General features: G+C 35.6%; 2 protein-coding genes across 15 annotated transcripts in view; both read left to right on the top strand.

Moving 5' to 3' along the window:
- Positions 1-23666, top strand: part of LOC125074821 (gastrula zinc finger protein XlCGF57.1-like) — a 40309-nt gene that overhangs the window by 5730 nt on the left and 10913 nt on the right. For 5 of the 14 annotated variants that reach the window (XM_047686261.1, XM_047686265.1, XM_047686256.1 and 2 more), the window contains exon 4: positions 851-1054. In XM_047686261.1, the coding sequence (XP_047542217.1) occupies positions 851-1054 (204 nt within the window). The other 9 variants (XM_047686260.1, XM_047686267.1, XM_047686264.1 and 6 more) reach the window with 9 other exon arrangements.
- Positions 12405-14299, top strand: LOC125074838 (zinc finger protein 320-like). The gene is made up of 2 exons (XM_047686295.1): positions 12405-12458; positions 13174-14299. The coding sequence occupies exons 1-2, from the start codon at positions 12452-12454 to the stop codon at positions 14238-14240; spliced, it is 1074 nt and encodes a 357-aa protein (XP_047542251.1). The 5' UTR covers positions 12405-12451; the 3' UTR covers positions 14241-14299.

Below are 23666 nucleotides of genomic sequence, written 5' to 3'. Positions count from 1 at the left end.
TGTAAAGCTACTATCGGTTCGGAAAGTAGATTCTACCGAGAAGAACCGGTAGAACTATATTGGCTCGGCTATATTGGGTTACTAATAGTTCTTGATTAATATATCCTTATTTATAATACAAGACTATTCCTCTTAACGATTTATATCAACTTTAATTTTACTTCCAAAGTTTCGATAACTGTAATTCGTCGCAAATCCACAGTGAATATCATAGATTAATTAAATTCCCGACCAATGATATCGAATTCGTTGTCAGATGTTGTTTATTTGGCTCTTCTCCTCTTATTGTTGGGATTAAATACATAATAGGTACGTTTGAAAGGCGATTATCTTTCGATTCGATTTCAATAAACTGACGATTTGTTAGTTGAGTTTGGATCCTGGTTCAGTATTTCTAATATAAACGATTGACCTGACGTACTTTAGCAACTCGGTATAGCTGTGGCAAATCGAAGTTTACGATGAGATTAGAAGGAAAATGTCGCGACGAAATGCAAACACAACATATAAGCTCAATTAACTGATTCAAATGTCTCATAATATATTTTGGAAGATGAATAACCGATCCAAAAACACTTAATATAGATATACTTGAAACTGTATCTTAATCCTAGTTTAGTCTTAGACAACTTAGACAAATTGTTAGTTTTCACTGTATGTAATTATCTTCTAAACTGTGAAATGTCTTTAAATAACAATTGTATCCATCATTCCACAGTGGAATAGGCTTCAAAGCTTGTCTTTTTAAAAGTAGTGAAAGTCGTAGTTAACTATTACTTATTACTAATGTATATTTTGTTCGTACCATTAAAATATTTCATAAAACCTAACAAATAATCTTGTGTTCTAGTTGACGACCAGCCATTAACGAAATTGGCGAGCAAAGTACCGAAGAAGGAATCGGTCGATGTCCTGGACTTGATCGATAACGCTAAAGTGACCGTTAAGAGGAAATCGTCGTCTAAGACGAAAGTAACGCCCGCGAAGAAGGCTAAGACGAAAAAGGATATCGCGACGTCGAGTAAAGAGAAGCCCGAGCCGAGGAAGAAGAAAGGTAAGCGTCTAGAATGTTCTGTTATACGTATGAGTGGGGGGGGGGTGAGCTTACTGCTGTGAATACGTCTGGTTATACCTATTTTTTTGGTTTTGTTTTTTTTTTTACAAGAATATAAGCCATTCATTGTATAGATTTAGTCGGGTTAAATTTCGAAGTGCAGGGATATACCTTTTTCAAAACGATCCGTAAACGAACGATCTTCTGTAAAGTTTTATGTATATTGATTCAGTAGTTTTATCAGTCAGGCATTTAAAAAGAAAACCTCATTAATTTATTGTGTATTATTGAACACAGCTATAGCTAGGCAGGAATAGACGTTCAAGGTTACCAAAATTCGTATAGTGTGTGCAATAAATGTTCTCAAAGTCAAATTCCGTAAATACAGAATTTTTTTACGTTTTCAGCCAAACTGTTAGTTTTACCATGAGATAGACAAAAATGGTAGATCATGAAATGTTATCAATAAAAATTTTTTCTTTCACGAGTCACCGTTTCTGAGATGTAATTTTAACAATTCCCTAGATATCCTATCAGCTTTGACTACTAAGATGTGCCTGTAGTTACAATAGCTCACATAGCCTTCAAACTGGGACACAAGTATTATTGCTGTTTGGGCGAAATAATATCTGACGTGAGGATGGTACATACCCAGACTGGCGCGTACAAAGCCTTATCACCAAGTTAGCTTAGCCTTATTTTGCATATTTGTCCAAACGATGCAACGCTTGTTAAATTATAACCAACTTTTTGTCTAGTCAGACAAATGAAATTCAATTATAAATGAAAGTTATTGACTTCGTGCGGGTAAAATCAATACAAAGATACCCCCCCCCCCCTTTCTTCCTTGTGATTCCCAAAAATCCATTCTTAGTGAGTGCCTATTTGACGAAAGTAAATTTCTAGGCAATCGGACTTAAATTTTGGAGGTCTCGTGTTAAGTCAGTCAGGGTTTGGTTTGGTCACTCTTTCCTGGAATTATCCGGGTGGATGGGGGATTCTTAATTCAGTTGTTTGGTGAAACTAAAAACGAAACTCAAAAGAACATGCAAGTAAAAGCTTTATTTTGATGCGTTGTCGCGTTTAATTTTTTTTTTATTTGACGTATTATATGTATTTAGGTTAGGTTAGGTATTCAGCAACAACATATCTATAGTATAAATCATAAAAGAAAATATTTGATACACATGTAAATAACAATGCTAGCTTATGGGGTTTCTTGTGAAGATTTTTTTTTCATAATTATATGTCGCTATTAAATTTATTTAATCATTTTCAACGATAAAGGTATGTTGCTATATTCACGGCAGTTCTCTTCCCTCCCATAACTATATAATTGTCTCGTTTTCTGCTGGATTCAAATATATAGTAATCTGTAATCACTGATACTAAGTTTATTTTTAAGGTTTGAGTCTTTTTTTGTTTTTAAATGAAATTCAATGTCTTATCACATATACGACGCTTACGTAGGGCGTATATATCAGTATATATTGTTAATATTATATAATAAAACCTTCTCCAAAACGCGCTGCAACTTATCGTATAAGTTTTACGTACGTACGTATTGGTTTAGTAGATCATCGGTTATTAGTGTGGATTCTAGATGTGCCCTTATCGTGTACACTAATGTACTAAACGTGTAGCATATGCTTGTAACGTATATTCATTGTTACTTTAATATTTGCAAGCCTATTAATTCAAACATTTTTAAGTTTCGTATACAAACTCAGCTGGATCATGATACTTATATAAGTATTTTATTATGGTATTTCCAAACTAAATACAATAGAAAAACAAAAGATTACGCATTAACGTCATCTACGTGTTCATGGAAGATATTGTGTATGTATTTAGATATATATCGTGAGTAATTTATTCCGTGAGTTACATAGTATAAAAAAAAAAAAAAAACTATTTCCGTCGTCTCAATGGATTTTAATGCGTTTGTCACCAATAGACAGTGATTCAAGAGGAAAGTTTGTATGCGTGATACGTGCATATTTATAGTACAGGAAAGTCGAGAATTTCAACTTTATAGAATGGGTAACAAGTAACTAGAAGCTCTATTATATTTACTGATCTCAACGATACTAAAATATATATATATATATATATGTGTGCGATTATAAGAATCACCTGTCCTTTCTTGAAGTCGAAAATTACGGTAGAAGAGTAGAGAGTTTGATTTGAGATGGATGCCCAATGGCTACGTCTTATAATTACAAAAAAAAAGTTTTCTTCATGTAAATTATGATAAAAAATATATTTTTATAATCGATTTAAATCGCTATCGAGAGATTTTGTTTAATCATTAATAAATAAATTTTATCGTTTCGCATATATTAGGAAGTTTATCAGTGTTCGAATTATTTTACATTTTTCTTAACTTTAAAACAACTGTTAAACGTTATAAAACTTTGAATGTCACACTGCTCGGTTAAGGCGGTCTCTCCTTTTTGCGGAGAAGTTACATGTGCCACATTTCCTTACGATGTTTTTCTTCACTGTCGAATACGTGATTTATTAAGCACATGAAAAACCTAAACGATCACAGTCATCAGTTAAGATTGACATCTTCTAAACGTCTTATCTGCCCCCGCACGGCTCACCAATAATACAATTGTACATTATTTCAATTTCAATACTAATTCGTTTTCTAAAATATCACGAACACAGCAGAAAATTTGACGATTATTTGTAATATTTGCATGTATTTATTTGTAAGTGTGGACACGTCTCGTTATATCCTCAAATGGAAAGATAGATTTGATTCTCTTATATTGAATATCGAACGAAAAATTTTGTTTCAAAAGATGATTTTAGAAGAAATACAAGTTTATAAGGGACCTTAGTTCCTAAGTTTAGTGATTCGAAGAAGTGTAATTATCAATGGTTGATCTAACCTTATCAGATGGTCCACTTCCTTACATATTTAAAATAACAGAAAAACAAAGATTTACTTTGAACTCTAAGGATTGTATTTTGTATTATCTACGAGTTCTCAGGTAAGTCCATGTACCAGTGTGGTAGTTAAAAGAGAACATTTTGATTTCATTCATGCTCGTATGAAATATACAATTTCGAAAATAGGGTTTTTTTTTTGAACTATCGATACCTGTCCACGCTTGGGGCCCAAGAAATTCTTTACTTGTCTAAGTTTTTTGGACGATATTCTCTAAAAGTATGTGATGTATTGCTTTGTAAATTGTTCATTTTGAGTTGGTGGTCATTGGATTTAGTATCGTTTTTAGATCTAACTCCAGATGTCACACTTATAAAATCGTCCAGAAATATTTTCCAAGTGGAACATTTTGCGAAACGAAATCATATATTATCGCTTTAATGAAGTAAAGTTGTATTGTATGTGTGTGATTTCGATTGGCGATTTGTTACTAGTTTTAAGTATGTTAAACCCAAAACTATGGATTATCCGTTCCCGATAGTAATTTTCAGCTATTATATTGAATTGATCGTAAATAACATTAAATAAATTATGTAAATACTACTCACTATAAATGTCGCTAGGCTTGCGAAAGGCATACGTGTAAACGTTTCGTTCTATCGATGAATAAAATAAAGTTTATTGTTAAAATGGACGTATAAAAATTATCATACGGAATTATTGGAAGAAACAAAGACGTATCCAAACTGATATGGAAAATTCACTGCAGTCGGTATAGCGGTCATTTTTTTGTTTTAGAGGAATGGTCCGATCCTGCGCGGGGTAACGCCGGGACGATCATAAAATGTACGACCGCGTACCCCTTCAGAGTAAACGATAAGTGCATAGTGTGCGTCTACTGCCAGGAACTTTACGATGACCCTGACGTGTTCAGGCGTCACATGGACGAGGAACACCACACCTTCAATATAAAAGTAGCGTTTCACAACTTGCCGAAACTTGAATTCATAAAGGCTGACCTCACGGATTTGAAATGTAGACTCTGTTCCCAACAATTCGAAAGCCTCGAAATTATAGCGGAACATCTCAAGCAAGTGCATAACGAAGCGATCGATTTAAATGCTAGACTAGGTGTGATGCCGTATGTTCTACGCAGAGACGCTTTCAACTGTGTCGTTTGCGGGAAGAGTTGTCCGTCGCTTTTCCACCTGAACAGACACACGATAACACATTTCTTGAGCTACGTGTGCCATTTCTGCGGCAAGAGTTACGTAGCAACGACGGGCCTGTTGAGACACGTTCGTTCGAAACACCAAGAGTACAAAGTATCGTGTAGACGATGCGGTAAAGTCTTTCCAAACATGGAAGCGAAGGAGAAACACAGGAGAACGGAGAAATCTTGTATGGCGTACTGTTGCTCGAAATGCCCGGAGAGATTTCACGATTGGAAGATTAGGAAACGACACATGGAAACTGAACACGGACAGAGCAAGCGTATTGACCGTTGTGCCGACTGCAACATAACGTTCAGCAAGGGCAGTGCATATTACCAACATTTTAAACTTAAACATTCGAAGGACTGTGTCATTTGCAAACACTGCGGCATGAAGTTTATCTGTCGGTCACGATATAAAAGACATTTGTCCACCCATGTTAGTTATACGTCGTAAATTCTTAGAAATTGGGCATAGTTAATGTTTCATGGTTTTCGAAGATACCTACAAAATTATTTATGTTAGATCTAGGGTCGCCAGGTTTCCGGATGAAGCCGGACATTGTTAGTCTTTTTGGATGCGTGTCCGGACAAAGTAATCAGGCCGGTATTTGTTGCTTTTATTAAGCTTTCTAAATTTGACCAAACACTATAGCTAAAAAGTTTTTGGCAGAATTAAATTTAAAGAATTTTAGGATATTTAATTTTCGGATAATAGGTCAAAAATATCTGTTCTTACAGCTAAAAAAAATACTGTCAGTGTGGCATTTTTACCCAAAATATCCGGTATTCGGTTTCAAGACCTCTGGCAACTCTTATTATGTCTGAAAATAAATGTTCGTACAAAAATATTAAGTAGTTAAAATTAAAATAGGCTGTCGTTAGTATTATATTCGATCTGCGGAAATTTGTATTTTTCTTATAGACAATTGAATTCGGTAGATTTATAATTGTTTTGATTATAACTCGACATAATGAAGAAGTTATTATATTGATTAAACACACGAATACAATGTTTTATTTATAATAATATCGTTAGTGATTGAACTATTCGAAGTTGATTCAACATCATTTTAAAAATACATATTCGGTAAAGTTCTTTTTCTTCGCAAGAATTGATGGAAAATCTTTCAGAAAGCGAATCCCAGGTTAAGTTTTTGTACAAAGCAAGTAACTATATAGATAGTCCTAGATAGGTTCCGTGAGGTTTGATAAAATTAGCTATATTACCATTTTAAATTGGTATATGTCCAAGATAATATGCAATTTGAATAAGTAATATTTAATGTAAGAATACGGAATAGAAGGAAGTATGGACTTTTTTGAAAATCATGGTGAGGTGGTTTAGAAAAATTCAGCAAAACTGAATTTAAACAGGCGCAAGTGACGCTTTCTGAACTCTGATTTATGTATGTAGCCCACATGGGATCCAAGGTCACTCTGAACGCGTTTAATCGAAATAAGTAAACGACATAGTACGTAGTCGGTGATGATTGTTTTATTTTCTGAGAAACTGACAAAAGCTGTCCATTTTAAAAGCCTTATTTATTTTTATAAAATGTGGAAATTAATCTAAAATTAAATTCATATCTGTGAAACGCAATGCGTTCATCGACCATTTTAAATATGAACATTGGAAAAGCAACTTTGTGTACATGAGATGTGATTTGAAATTTATGCGTCGAAATTATTTTTGACGTCCTTTAAGCAATAATTTTGTTTTATAATCCATTTGAAACCGATATATCATTTAGCTTGTATAAAGTTTCTAAACGATTAAATACTCAAATATTAATTAAATCAGATTTTCATTCATATATATGATCTCGTAACAAATAGATTTCTGTCTGAAATTTTCGAAAGAATTTTAGCCCAGTTGACGCAAAGAAAAACAATTTATTACCATTATTGATCTACGAAATATAAGAATGAAGGTACAATGAGTAGGAATTCGGCAAAAATGTTCTTCTGTAGAATATAAACACGATAATACAGATGCATACCATAAAATCGTTAACAGATTCATTATCATGAAATTGAAATTCGAATGTGCCAAAGTTGGAATTTTATGGTCAACTTCATATTAAAACTATTGTATATTTAAACCTCATTATTAAAGTCGGACTTCCCGTTCTTACTGGTACGGGATGTACCGATATATAGTACCATAAAATGACTAATTGACTAGTACCACATATTATTTTTAATCAACGCCGAAACCGTTGTAAATATTATATATTAAACATAAAAAAAAAAAAACTCTCTTAAAACATTTTGTCAAAGGCACTTATTTCTCTTTGTTCTAGAGGTGGATTGGTTAGTCACCGCGCGTCTCAACGCTAAACTAGTTTTGAGATACTCAACCGCGTATCCGTTTAGGATACCCAGTAATTCCATGGTTTGCGTCTACTGCTGCGAACAATACGATGATCCGAAGCAGTACAGGCTGCACGTGAAACAGGAACACGATGATTTCAACGTGGACACAGCATTCGCTCATTCGTCGAACAATTACTCTGAATACCTTAAAGTCGACTGTTTAGATCTAGCTTGTCGGATTTGCATGGAGCCCTGTGATACTATATCGTCCATGGCCCAGCACCTAGTCGAAGATCACGGTAAAGATATTAATTTAAAGATCGAAGTAGGAATGCAAATGTTCAAATTGGGACCGGAGAAATGGGTGTGTGCCTTGTGTAGTTTGAAACTGCCGAGCCTTCGCGAGCTCAGTCGACACACGAGCTGCCACTACCACAAGTACACGTGCGATGCGTGCGGTAAATCGTACATAAATAAGGAGAACTTGACACGGCACATGCAGTTCAGCCACAGCGAGTACAAGATCTGTCTGAAGTGTAAGAAGTCGTTCGCGAGCTGCGAGGAGAGGCGCGTGCACGTTCTATCGTCCGAACGCTGCTGGCCTCAGAGTTGTAATATTTGCGGGAAGAGATTCATATCGAGGAAATTGAGAACGGAACATCTGGCCGAAGTTCACGGTCAGAAACCGAAGAATTACAAGTGTCCGGATTGTGGGAAAGTCTTCGATAAATGGCATCCGTACCGAGCCCACTTCATACTGTCTCACACGGATGATAATTTCTCGTGTTCGTTTTGCGGCTTGAAATTCGACACGAAACGTGCTCTGTTGGAACATAAAGTGATCCATACGAAGGAGAAGTCTTTTTCTTGTAATATTTGTTCAAAATCGTTTGCGCGCAAGAAGAACCTGATACAGCACAGCTGGATCCACAGCGAATTTAAGCGGTTCCAGTGTAACATATGCAGTAAACAGTTCAACCAGCGTGTCAGCTGGAAAACCCATATGAAATCCTATCACCCGGAATTGGTGAACTTGTGACCACGGTTCCGCTGATCCATTAGATGATTGGTCCTTTCGCGTTGTAGCGATATATTATCGACGTGCATTTAGTTTCAATTTGAGTTATAAACGAATTTTTAATTTTATCATTCATAATAATCACAAATAATATTATTTTTTAAATGTAGTTTTGGATTGAGTACGCATGCGTGTTACGATGTTGTTAAACAGATGTATATTAAATTAAATTAAATGTATAGTAATAAAAGATGATTAGTTTTTTTTTTTCTTAAATTCATATAGACAATGGTTTCCCAAATATCAAAATGTTACCATTTAAAAAAATACTTTCGGAATTATAGGTAGGACACTGTAAGGTGTTTTTAAATATTGAATTAACACTTTATTAAATTCAATAGTATAATTTTTTGATTTCTTTTGTCATTCTAAAACAATTATTTTTCATTTTTTATTGAAATGGATTACATGAAATGAAATCATTTATAGAATTTACATACATTACATTACATAGTGATATATTTATTTATATATTAAATTTTAAAAGTTTATCACAATTTCCCGTCTATAGTTTATACAGTAACTATTAAATTTCTTTCCGCTTTTAAAGGTATACATATATATAATTGATATTCTACACCGGCAATGTTACTGCGATACAAAATTACTCGAATTTGACTATATAATTAAAAATATTTTGTTTTGACCTAAAAGGACAGCTTTAAATATACCAGACGCTTGAATAGCTTATATACATAAAAAATGTTCTAAAAGACGGTATTGCATCCATATTTATGATAAAATATATTGGCATTTATACAATTAAATAAAAATATTTGATTTGCTATTTTTCAAATTGCAGCTAACTTTCCAGACAACACTGACATAAATGCCAACAATTCCCTTTCAATATGACATATTTTAAACAGTTTTAAATTTTTTGGATAAAACTTAAGTTGTATCACACAATAAATACAATAGTTTTAACTAAAGATTCAAAGTATCTTCTTGTATGACTTATTTTATTCTGAAATTATGACGGCGTAAACAATGACAAAAACTAGAAAATTTACTCAGGAAATAGATATTTAGACTCATTTTGAGGACACGTATCATTAATGATCCTTTCAGTCGAGATCTACGGATGCAGAGAGAAGATGACGACGTATAAAATTAAAATGATATAGACTATTTAAATTTTAAAAGATAAAGAGTAAATGAATTTAATTTTGAAGAGGATTGTGAAGTAACATAGGTTGGTTACGATCGAGCAAATGAATGACCAAGGGATTTCTTTTTGTTCTAGACAAAAATGATGCGTATTTCATGGCGAGGCGCAACGCGGAGTTTATCGTGAAATTTACAACAGCGTACCCGTTCAGGCTTCCCGAAGATTCCATGGTTTGTGTGTACTGTTGCGAGAGCTATGACGATCCCTCGATGTACAGGAAGCATATGGACGAAGAACACCAGACATTCAATCTTCGAATGGCTTTCGTTCACTGTACCGAGGGTTACATTAAAGCTGATTGTACGGAATTACGTTGTCGCCTCTGCACTGAACCGTTCGATAATCTAGAAGACGTTGCTCAACATTTGTACCATAAACACGAACAGCCCCTAGATTTAACATTCGAATTAGGTATGCAACCATTTAAATTGGAAAAGGATAAACTAGCATGCGCTATTTGCAATTCGAAGTCTTTGTGCCTAAGACAATTGTCAAGACATACCCAGTCGCATTTCTTGAAGTATACATGTGAGGCGTGTGGGAAATCATATTCGACTATAACCACTCTCAAGCATCACATAACATACACACATACAGGTCAGGAAAGAATATGTAGGAAATGCAAGAAAACTTTTACGTCTTTGACGGAAAAACGGGAACATTTAAACGAATCGAAGAAATGTTGGTCACATTTGTGCAATATTTGCGGGGAGAGATTCTTGACGTGGAACATCAAACAGAGTCATATGACGGATGTCCACGGAGCCCCAAAGAAGACCTACATATGTCCGGAGTGCGGTGAAGTATTTCCGGATCGTAAGAAATATCGTGTACATTTTAAAATTCTACACACGGACGATAATTTCATTTGTACTTGTTGTGGTCTGAAGTTTGACACTAAACGAAATTTAGAGAATCATAGAGTGATACATACGAAGGAGAAACTGTTTCCTTGTCCTGTCTGCTCGAAGTCATTTCCGAGGAAGAAGAATTTAGTTCAGCACATGTGGATACACAGTGAACTGAAGCGTTTTAGTTGTACGCTGTGCAATAAACAATTTAACCAAAGGGTTAGTTGGAAAACTCATATGAAATCATATCACCCAGATCTAGTTGACTTCCAAGGCATGCAAAACAATAATGCGAAAATGGTACTAACTGTTTTAAAGAATGACGAATAATTTCCTACTCTATTTACAAGGCGAATAAAGTGCAAAATGAATTGTGCCTGACTTTACGAAAAATGAAATAAATTCAAATATATTTATAACAGTTGAAAACAAGTGCTAAATTATGATAATTTAAATAGGTTTTTAACAGTCGTCTTATCTAAATATTCGGGTCTTGCTAATAAATGATTGTTACATCATATTTGATTATATATATAATTTTAGTTCTTTGTTATATATTAACTTAGTCGGATATGTTGTTTTCGTTTCATAGTCTATCTGAGACATTGTACATAAAAAGTAGATCGTTAATGTAAAAAAATAAATTGGTTAGAAATTATTTCGTTACTTTTTATTATTTCCTGAATAAACATTTGTACTAAACGTTTAGGTGAGTTGATTTAGAAGAATCTATACTAAGTTGAATAGCTATAAACTTTTGATGTGATTTACGTAACTTAAGACAAGTCTTTATGTAGATTAGTACATCCCTATCTCAGTTGTTGTTTGATACCGTTTCTGTGTAGCATAAAAATATATTTCGACTTCAGAGTACGGCAAACGAAGTATAAGTGTTACTATCGAAATCCGGCTCGTATAATGTGACGTTACGATGGAAAAACCTAATCAAAGAATTTGATCAAAGGCATTTCTGTCTGTTCTAGACGTGATTCGTCCGTTATCCCTCGCGAGACGCAATGCCGAGGTCATGGTGAAATACTCCACAGCGTACCCGTTCAGATTGCCGGAGACGTCACTGATGTGCGTATATTGTTGCGAGTCGTACGCAGATTCGTCTAATTTTAGAAAGCACATGGAAGAAGAACACGAAACCTTCAAAGTAGAGACCGCGTTCGCGCACTGTGCCTACGAAGGCTATCTGAAAGTGGACTGCACAGACCTACGCTGTAGGATATGCAAGAAGGCGTTTAAGAAACTGGACGAAATAGCCAAACATTTAAACGACGTACATGACCAGAAAATCAATTTGGAATTCCATTTGGGTATACAGCCTTTTAAGTTTGAAAACGATAAGCTCTTATGTGGGATATGCGATAAAAATTTTCCATGTCTCCGGCAACTAAGTCGGCATATGTCGTCTCATTATCAGAATTTCACTTGTGAGGAGTGCGGGAAGTCCTACACGACGAACGGTTCGCTACAACAACACATGAGATTCTCTCATATAACGAATGAACGGATTTGCAGACGATGCAGGCAGACATTCAGCTCGTTGGAAGCGAAACGGGAGCACGTCGAGTCCTCGCCTAAATGCTGGTCGTATCATTGTTTCGTTTGTGCTCTGAGGTTTATGAAGTGGTCGGCAAAGGAAGAGCATTTGATAAGCGTACACGGTCAAGCGAAAAAGACCCATTGCTGTCCAGAATGTGGGAAAGTTTTCACATCGAGAAATTCGTACAGAGTTCATTTCGCAACGACCCACGCTGGGATAAGTTTCGTCTGTTCATGGTGTGGGAGAAAATTTAGCACGAAACGACACTTGGAGCAGCACACAGTCATCCATACAGGATTAAAACTCTTCGAATGTCTGGTTTGTTCCAAATCGTTTCCGAGAAAGGCGAATTTAAATCAACATATGTGGATACACAGTGAATTTAAAAGATTCGAGTGTAGTATGTGCAATAAACAGTTTAATCAGCGTGTTAGTTATAAGTCTCATATGAAAACCCATCATCCCGAATCACAAATCTTCTGAACTTAGAACTTTTAGCATTTTAATATTATTGCGTTTAAAACAATCTTATAAATGTTATGTGATAAAAGGGTGTTTCATTGCACAGATAATGATAAAAAGTGGTAGAGCTTATGTTAATTTCCGCAGAAAACATAAATTTTACGTCAAGCGTATTGCTTCTTGACAAATATAAATTATTTGGAAATGTACTTAAGAAAACGTTAGATATATTTTGAACGTAAATCAATATAATTATTTTTAGGTTATTCTCATAATTAATTTAATCTATTGAAATAATTATAACATCGAATGAAAGTAAACAAAACAGGTACAACATACAAAATCAACAACATTATTTCTATTTTATCTTGGTAATTTTGTATTAAAAATAGATCTTGATACAAAATTATCAAGACACATAATTATTTGACGGTACAAACGCGATTATGATACAAATAGGAGAAATAATGTTAGCTTCAATATATATTTTAATATTTAAACGTTACAGAAAAATCTTGAGCGTTGCAGAAGAATTAATGAGTCAAAAAGGGATTTTTTCTTTCTTTTCTAGACATGGAACACGCAGTCAGTCGTACACAGATGGCTAAACGCAACGCCCAACTAGTGTTGCAGTATTCAACGGTGTATCCGTTCAGAGTGCGGGGCAAGGCCATGCTTTGCGTCTATTGCTGTGAAGAGTACGAAGATCCCAAAGACTATAGAAATCATTTAGACGATCTACACAAATCCTTCACAGTGACTACTGCCTTCGCACATTGCGGTAAAGGCAAAGAGTACCTAAAAGTCGATTTAACAGATTTAAGATGCAGAATATGTTTGACGCCCTGTAATAGCCTTGACGAAATTGCTGAACACCTTCGCGATCTTCATGGTGTTGCGAAAATTGACACAAATTTCGACATCGGAATGCACCCGTATCGAATGGACACTGAAAAATGGGTTTGTTTTATTTGCGACAAGAAAATGCCATCGCTGACCAAGTTATGCAGACACACCACTTCGCATTACCAGAAGTACACGTGTGATGTATGCGGTCGAACATATTTGACAAATGAGGCTTTAAAATATCACATTCGATGTAGTCACACGGGTAATCACGTTTGTAGGAAGTGCTGGACGGATTTTCCAACTCTAGAGAAGAAGAGAGAACATTTGAAGATATCGAAACAGTGCTGGGCTTTTTGTTGTCTAAGTTGTGGGGAGAGATTTATGTCATGGGAAGGCAAACAGAAACACCTAGTAGAAGTACACGGGCGGCCAAAGAGGATGTACGCTTGCCCAGATTGCGAGGAAACGTTTGATTGCCGTAAACATTTTTACAGTCACTTTAAATTAAATCATAGTGACGATAGTTTTGTATGCCCATGTTGTGGCCTTAAATTCGGTACTAAAAAACAAATGGAGGAACATAGATTTGGTCACACGGGCGAAAAACCATATCGATGTAACGTTTGCATGAAATTATTCTCAAGAAGCAAGAGTTTGAAACAGCATATGTGGATTCACAGCGAAAATAAGCGCTTCATTTGCGTTATATGTAACAAACAATTCGCACAGAAAGTTAGCCTCAAAGGTCACATGAAATCTCATCACCCAGAAATAACACTGGAAGTTTAGACGTAGTAAATAGTATACTTGTTGGTTAACGCATTTACGTAAATAAAAAATGAATAGTTTGCGAGTTTTTATATTTTAATAGTCCCGTTGAGTTAGTTGCGGCTTGTTCGTACTTGGTTTATAATTGACCAATTTTTCTTTTTTTGTTTTTAGGGTCCACATTGGAAATTCGTGGGCGTAGGGAGAGTGAGAGTGAGAAAAAGAAAATAGTACTCGTATATCAGACGCCGCAGCGTCGTAACGCGGAACTTATACTCAGGCATTCGACTGCCTACCCCTTTAAGACCCGGTTTAGTCAGATATTATGTGCATATTGCCATGATGAATATAACACTTTGACGATACTCCGATATCATATGAAAACCGAACATGTTACTTCCGATTTTAAAAACGTTTTCTATAGGACTAAAGATAATTTGATTAAAGTAGACATAACAAATTTAAAATGTAAATTATGTAACCTAGACATACAAGATGTCGACACTCTAATGGGACATTTATCACGAGACCATAATAAATCCGTTAAATTTAACGCGCGTTTTGGTGTTTTACCTTACAAACAGAACGCGTCCGACCATTGGGTGTGCGTGTATTGCCAGAAGACGTATATAGAATTTATTCAATTTAAACGCCATATTGCTACTCATTTTATGAATTTTAGCTGTGATAAATGTGGGACGACCTTTATTTCTGATCATGCTTTAAGAGATCATCGTCGTCAGGTTAAGTGTTTTAGGACGGCGTATAAGCCTCGTAATGGTAGAGTCCTGAAACCTCGAACGAACGCTGAGATTATTCTTCAATGTTCAACAGCGTGTCCCTTCAGAACTTGGAAAAGTAACTTTAACTGTGTGTTCTGTAGAGTTCAGACTAACGATCCAAGCACTCTACGAAGTCATGTAGCGACGAGACATGAGAATTATGACGTTCAAGCAGCATTTTATAAGAAATTAGGAAAGGAGTTTCTTAAAATTGATATTACAGATTTACAGTGTAAATTATGTTTTATGCCGATAGAAAATTTCGAAACTCTCACATATCATTTGAAAAATGATCATCAGCAACCAATTAATTCGGATGCTCAGTTAGGCGTTTTGCCTTTTAAACTAAATAATGGAACGATTTGGAAATGTACAATGTGTCCAAATGAATTTAAAGACTTTGTTTCGTTAGACAAACATACATCAGAGCATTTCCAAAACTATGTCTGTGACACTTGCGGCGAAGGTTTCATAACCGAATCGGCAATGATCGCGCACACTAAAATACCTCATGAAAACAAATATAATTGTAGTCGTTGCGTTGCAACATTTTCGACGTTAGAGGAGAGGAATGTGCACGTGAAAACTCAGCACACATCGACCCCGTACATGTGTGTTTACTGCAAGGATAAACCTCGCTTTGCTAACTGGGAATTGAGAAAAAAACATTTAATGGAAGTTCACAATTACAAGACAGGTGCCGATAAATACGAGTGTGCGACTTGTCAGAAATCGTTCAAGACACGGTCGGGGAAATATAATCACATGGCGAGAACGCACAGAATAAAAAAAGACACTGAACTCAATTATCCATGCCACAGCTGCCCTAAAGCCTTTACAACTCAATTATTTCTTGACAAGCACGTAGCAAAAAAGCATTTCGATGTATAATCCATCTCTAAATATATTATAGTTGACAAATTTAAATAGAAAAAATAAATCAAGTTTAACCTCAAATTTTAATTGTGAATATTTAACGCAATGATAGTTATGTTGTCGTGATCGAAGAACCTAAAATTAATATGCAATAGACTGAAATAATGATGTGGTTCTTTTCTTTTTTTTAGGGTCCACAAGGGAAATTGACGGACTCAAAGAAAAAGAAAGTAAACCAAAAAAAGGGTTATTCGAAAGATCCGTAAAGCAGAACCCACAACGGCGAAATGCTGTATTGATACTTAAACATTCTACTGCTATTCCCTTTAAGACTCGATTTAATAGAATCTTATGTTCTTACTGTCATGACGAATTTGAACCTATGGAAGCTTTAAGAGACCACGTCAAATCTAAACATACAAATGCCGATTTTAATAGCGCCTTCTATAAAGTCGTAGATGATCTGAAAGTTGATATAAGTCATTTTAAATGTAACATGTGCACGGAAGATGTGCAGAGCGTTGAAACGTTTATGAGCCATTTGTCTCGTGATCACGGAAAAACGGTTAATTTCGATGTACCTTTCGGCGTTTTGCCGTATAAGCAGAACGAATCAGGCGTATGGATGTGTCTAGATTGTGAGAAAACATTCCCTGAATTTTCTCAAATTAACGGACATTTGAGGAGTCATGCGAAAATTTTTACCTGTGATAAATGTGGGGCTACGTTTCTATCGGAACATGGACTTAAACAGCACGAGCGCAATTTTAAATGCTACAAGGCCACGTATAAGCCGCGCTTCGGAAAGGCCTTAAAACATCGTTTTAATACTGAAATTATCCTTCAATGCTCAACCGCTTGTCCCTTTAGGACTTGGGGTCAAAATTTTAATTGCGTATTTTGTCGCGTTCAGTCTAACGATCCGAATGGTCTACGAGCTCATATGGCATCAAGACATGCGAACTTTGATATCCAGCTCGTGTTTAGTAGGAAATTACGCAAAGAATTTCTCAAAGTTGACATAACTGATTTACAATGTAAACTTTGTTTCATGCACATAGATACCCTCGACGAATTGTTGACTCATCTAAAAAATGATCATAAACAGCCAATCAACATAGACGTACAACCCGGCGTTCTGCCATTCAAACTAAACGACGGTTCGAATTGGAAATGTGCCATTTGTAAAATACAATTCTCCGATTTCATATCTCTTAAGAAACACACAGCAGAGCATTATCAGAATTATGTTTGCGATACATGCGGCGAAGGTTTCATCACGGAAGTTGCTCTAAGGGCACATACGAAAATACCCCACGATAACAAATACAATTGTAGTAGATGTATTGCAACATTCTCTACTTTAGAAGAGAGGAATATTCACATAAAAACACAGCACACGACGCTTCCATATATGTGTGTGTATTGCAAAGAAAAGCCGAGGTTCGCGACTTGGGAATTGAGGAAGCGACACCTCATGGAGATCCATAACTACAAACCAGGGGCGGAAATGTACGAATGTACGACTTGTCATATGATGTTCAAAACTCGTTCGCAGAAATACCACCACAATGTCAAAGTACACCGAACGAAGAAGGAGCTCGATTTTGGTTTCTCTTGTGGTCACTGTGCGAGAGGTTTCGCTACGAAATTGTCTCTCGATAAACATATAGCAAAAAAACATTTTCACGTTTGATATTATGCGTTCGATTACGAGTATCGGTATAATTATTGGATAATTGTAATTTATTTATTATGATTTTAATCGTATTTTTTAGTAAAATATAACGTGTGTGATCTCAGACGGCTAGCTCTACAACTGTACTTAAATGTTTGCTCACAAGTTGAGGTACATATATATTTAAATATTTAACAGAGAAATTGCAGGATCGATTTCGATGAAACTTCTCATTTTAGTTTAGTATTAGTATTGTATTAAATATTAGTGATGACGTATTATAATAAAATTACAATGAAGTGATACTTATGATACAATTGTTAAGTATATTATGATTAAATTTAATATTCGACATGTAGGAATTTGACAATCATATCATATGTTAATTTTCAATAGAAACAAGGTCACGTAATTATCATACACGTTGATATATAGTAAGTCTAAAGTGCTACAATGTAGTATTTACGATTTGGCATATTATATTTCTGATGTAGAAATATAGAATATTCGGGGCAACATATTTTGTTGAACTCTTGAAATAGTTGTGGCTTCGATCCAGGGACAGATTTGATACTTTGGCTTGGCTTGGTTCTAGCCCTATAGCAGATGCCGCCCCCTACATATATATTTTACGAAACATTGAATAAATTAAATCAACATTTGTTTTAAATGTGCTTTAACACGTTTTTTGACGTTTGTTTTTTTGTGGGTTCACTGTAAGACTAAAATAATGTTCACCAATCAAGTTTTGACGGATCTGCTTGGGCTGTATGGAAATCCGCACCTTCTTTGATCTGTGAATTGAAGTAAACCGAATAAACACATAATGATGTCTTTAATATATATCACTAAATATGTTCATAAACGAGTACGCGAAATTCTAATAAAGTAGACTTTTACTGTCTAATGTCCAATAGTAAAAGGTAAATGTATATCTTGTTAGTTTCTGTATAAATGTTGATGAAATATTTTTATTTATATCTTTATAATAGACAAGTCTTTTGTTTTATGAAAAGTTGTAAATATATTCGAATTGGTATGACAATTTATTCCTTTTGAATGTTAAGTCTTTTAGTTTAATACTGAATTAAATATTAAGAATTCCTCGATACAATTAGGTTAATATCTATTAAGAATTAAATGAAACCTAATTAAATTATTCTGAAAACGAATGTGTCTTTTTTTTTTTAATCTTATCCAAGAAAATTAGAGATCTTTAGGGTTTAAAGTCAATAGAAGACCATAAGGTATAAATCAATGACAAAAAGTTTAGCTTATCGGAAGAAATGTAAAAATGGCAACCCTGCAAACTATCTTGCAAATGGACGCTATAAAAGACGCATGCGCTGCTTCTTATTTCTTTGGACAGTGGAAGAATTGACACAAGTTTTCTTTTTTAGGAGAACGCGGAAAAATGAGCAATGAGGCCGCGTTAAAAATTGAGTCGTCTGAAAATTTACTTGTAGAAGATCCTCTAAAAGTTACAGAAAAAAAACGTTATCAAAGAAGCGCAAGAGCCGAAGCGAGGCTTGCTACCAAGAAGAATGCGAGCGCTATTCTCGAATGTTGGACTCTCTGTCCGTTTAGGTGGAAAAGAAATCGATTTAAATGCGCTTACTGTGAGGATAATTTCATTGAATGTACAGAATTGAGAAGTCACATCAGACTATGTTCAACTCAACACTGCGTTAAGGATATATATAGCAAATTCAAGGAAATGTCACTTATAAATATTGACGTGACTGATGCGAGCTGTAGGATATGTGCCATGCCCTTTCAAGGGGTTAACGAAATGCGTAATCACGTTATTGAACACGGTTTTGACTTCGATACGTCTCATCCAGATGGTGTACTACCATTCTTCTTGGACAAAGAGGCGTGGAAATGCTTGATATGTCGAGAATCATTCAATAATTTTCTAAAGCTTTATGAACACATGAATATACACTATCAACACTATATTTGTGCTACATGCGGTAAAGGTTATATGACAGCGCCTCGTTTGCGGAAGCATTCAGAAGTTCATATAAGTGGCACTTTTCCGTGTGACAAATGTAGACAAGTTTTTACCATGCGTGCTGCCCGAGATTATCATAAAGCTCACGCACATGCTAAAGGTCCGCGCTACGAATGTCCACAGTGTAATATGAGATTTGAAGGCTATTATGAAAGAATGAATCATTTAAATAAAGAGCATAGGGAAAAGGAAGTGTTGTATAAATGTGCCCATTGCGAATTATCTTTCAAAACGAGTGGGAAAAGAGCTATCCACGTAAGATCAGTCCACTTTCCTCAGCAGCGAAATTTTGCTTGTCCATTCTGTAAATGGTTATTTAAAACTGGCTACGAATTAAAAAGGCATATGGTCAAACATACTGGTGAACGTAACCTCTGTTGTACAATTTGTGGCAAAACATTTAAGAGGAATAGAGCGCTGAGAGCACATTTGGAAATTCATGAAGATTTGAGCTGCAAATGGTGTGGCGTGTTGTTTAAACAGAAGTCGTTGCTTCTAGCGCATTTGCGTGCAAATCATCCTGAGATAAATGAATGAATACTCCTTGGATGACAGGAAATTTGGCAGTATTTTTTCCTCAAGTCACTGTTAAAAATATTTTTTTCATAAATAAAAGTATTAGAAGTTTTTACGGTATTTTTTTAATTTGACGAAAATTATTATTCTGTCGTTAGAATAAGGAATAAAAGTTAAAGAATCTAGGTAGTGCATGTTTTGGGGGCTTTGGTGCTAAGCTAGTAACAAAGTATTATTTTGTTTTCTAGGTCCCGCTCTTGCGGATTCAGAGGGGGTTAAAGTTAGACGGGTTAGGAAGTTAAAAGAAAATGTTTGCGCCAGGCAGAAACGACGACGTCGGCGAGCAAACAACGAATTGCCAGAGGAATCAGAGAAACGAATAGCAAAAACGATGATGCGTCGAAACGCATTGACGCTTCTCGAATGTTCCACAGCTTGGGCCTTTCGTTGGTTCCAAAGCGCGTATTATTGTTCGTATTGTGATGTTAAATTCGTAGATCCTTTACTTTTGCGCGATCACGTTACATCCTTTCATATTGCTGATGCACCAACTAAACGAATATTTTCAAAACTTACCGAAAATAATATGGTTAAGGTAGACGTCTCTAATGTACATTGTAGGATTTGCAATTGCAAGATAGAAAGCATAGATTTTTTGAAAAAGCACCTAATGTCTGTTCATGGAAAAACCCTAAATCCTGATTACAACGATGGCATACTGCCCTTCAAACTCGATTCAAACGGTTTCGAATGCCAAATATGTAGCGCGCATTTTACGAGCTTTTGTAAAATCAATGAACACATGAACACACACTTTAAAAACTATATTTGCGATGCATGCGGTAAGGCGTTCGTATCAAAATCACGATTTAGAACGCATGTTCAATCACACGAGACCGGTAGCTTTCCGTGTGGAGTGTGCGATGAAATTCTAGAAACGAGGGTTGCTAGAATGTGTCATAGGTCGAGAGTTCACAAGAAAGGTTTTCGATACACATGCCCACATTGCCCGGAGGTTTTTACAACTTATTATGCGAGAGGGAAACATTTGGTAGATGGCCATGATCAGCAGAAGCAGAAATACGAATGTTTTACTTGTGGTAAATCTTTCGAGACTAGCTGTAACCGCGCAGCACACGTTCGTCTAACTCATAAACCGATTGAAAAGCGATACGATTGTACCAATTGTTCCTGGTATTTTGTAAGCAAGTCGAAATTGAAAAGGCACATACTGACCCACGATAATGTACTTGAGACTGAAGAAAATCTTTCGAAGAAATGAAATATAAAAACATTGTTTTTTATTTTTAGGCGATGGAGTCGCAAAGGATATAACAGTAAAAATTGAATGGAAAAAAGTACGAAGAGTTACAGAAGATAAAGCAAACGCTTCCTTGCTTCTCGAATGTTCAAACGCGGTGGCCTTTAGGTGGATGCGCGGGAAATTTATGTGCGCTTACTGCCCTAAAATATGCGCAAATGTCAGTGAAATACGTTCTCATAGCCAAGCGCACGATAAGCTTATCATTTTCCATAAACCAGAAGTTCGGAATTCATTTCCACTTAGAATTGATGTAACAAATTTAAAGTGTAGTCTATGCGACTTAAGTTCTAGAAATCTAATGGAATTAAAAACTCACTTGATAACAGGACATGAAAAGAATTTTAACTCTAAATATAGCGATGGCGTAATTCCATTCGTTTTGACTAGCTCAGAATATCGCTGTGTCCACTGCGACACTTTGTTTGAAAGCTATATGAATTTATTTAGCCACATGAACGAACATTACCAGAGTTTTGTTTGCTATACTTGCGGAAAAGGATACTCTGCCAAGCATAAGTTAAGAGCTCATCAGAAGTGTCACGAAACTGGAAAAATTGCTTGCCCTAAATGTGACCTCGTATTTGTAAATCACGTTGTCAAAAATCGACATGTCGCTGTGATTCACGGTCCGAAAAAGCGGTATCGTTGCCCTGTGTGTGATTTGACTTTCAAATCTTGTCATTCGAGATTGAAACATTTGGACAAAATTCATGGACAAAAAAGAGAATATCGATGTAACATGTGCCCGTCTGTGTTCGGAAGTGGAACGTCCCGTTATTCTCATATGCGGATAGTGCATAACCGAAAAAAAGTTGCCTCGCATTTATGATAAAAGATTTTTGGAATAAAATACTTATAATTGTTCAATTGTTGTTTATTTAAATTCTAGCTCTATAATACGTTACGCCCTTTTAAAATGTATCATTTACTTATTAAACAGTAAACCCATACATAACTTTAATAAATATAAAGTCGGAGAACATTAAATAAATATTAGGCACTAAATTATCTGTTTTGTTTGAATAGTTTATTTCGAATTAGTTTTAATAAAGTATCAGCCGTACCTTGCTAGTCTTTTGATAGTAGATTTTCTTTTGTTTTTAGGGACGATCAAGACTGTAAATTGGAAACGGCGACGCAGGTTCTATAACGATCATAGAGATAACGCGGCCATTATAATCGAATACTCTAATGCCTGTCCATTCCGATGGAAACGTGGTGCTTTCGCTTGTTCGCACTGTCCGAGAACTTTCGGTCATTTTCAAGACGTTCTCAACCATGCTCAGGAACATAGTAATCGTCTTGAAGCGATGAGATACGCGCGGCCGTACGATAATGTAAAAATAGAAATTAGTAATCTTAAATGTGAAATTTGTAACGAAGGTATGAACGGCTTGGAGCAACTCAAAGAGCATTTGCTAAATGTTCACCAAAAGCCAATACATAAGGAGTTGAGCTTGGGCGTGACGCCGTTCATTCTGCAGAATAAAGAAATGCTTTGTACGCATTGTGACGAACGTTTTTCTTTGTTTTCTCGATTGAATAGCCACATGAACCAACATTATCCGAATAATATTTGCTTTCACTGTGGGAAATCTTTCTCAGCCGTCCATCGGTTGAAAGCTCATCAGTTGACTCACGAATCGAACGAAATGGAACATAAATGCTCAAAATGTGACGAAGTATTCGATACTCGAGCGTTAAAAAACTACCACATAAATACAACACACGCTCCAGAAAATCGCTATCGATGCCCGTACTGCAATTTATCATTTAAACGATACTCGGACCGGTTGAGGCATTTGAAACAGCTTCACAATCAAAGCGTCGAATATCCATGTCACTTGTGTGCAGCAGTTTTCGCTATGTCCGACCAAAGAACGAAACACATTAAGAATGTTCATATAAAACACAAGCAATTTCAGTGCGACTTTTGTCCGAGTAAATTCGTGACGGCTGGTCAGTTGAAGAATCATCTTGTGAAGCATTCGGGACTAAGAGAATATCAGTGCAGTGTTTGTAAAAAGAGTTACGCAAGAGCTAGGACGTTAAAGGAACATATGAGGATACACAATAATGATAGACGATTTGTTTGTGAATATTGTAATAATGCCTTCATCCAAAAGTGCAGTCTTAAAAGCCATATGAGAACGCACCATCCAAACGCGGAACCCTCCAAGATTGCAGTTTGATTTTATATCATATTTAACTAGTACAAGTGATTTGTTTATTTCTAAATGGAATTAATTGTTAT

Source organism: Vanessa atalanta, chromosome 28 (assembly GCF_905147765.1).
Source record: "Vanessa atalanta chromosome 28, ilVanAtal1.2, whole genome shotgun sequence".
NCBI lineage: Eukaryota > Metazoa > Arthropoda > Insecta > Lepidoptera > Nymphalidae > Vanessa > Vanessa atalanta.
This window is presented reverse-complemented; position numbering and strand designations above follow the sequence as displayed.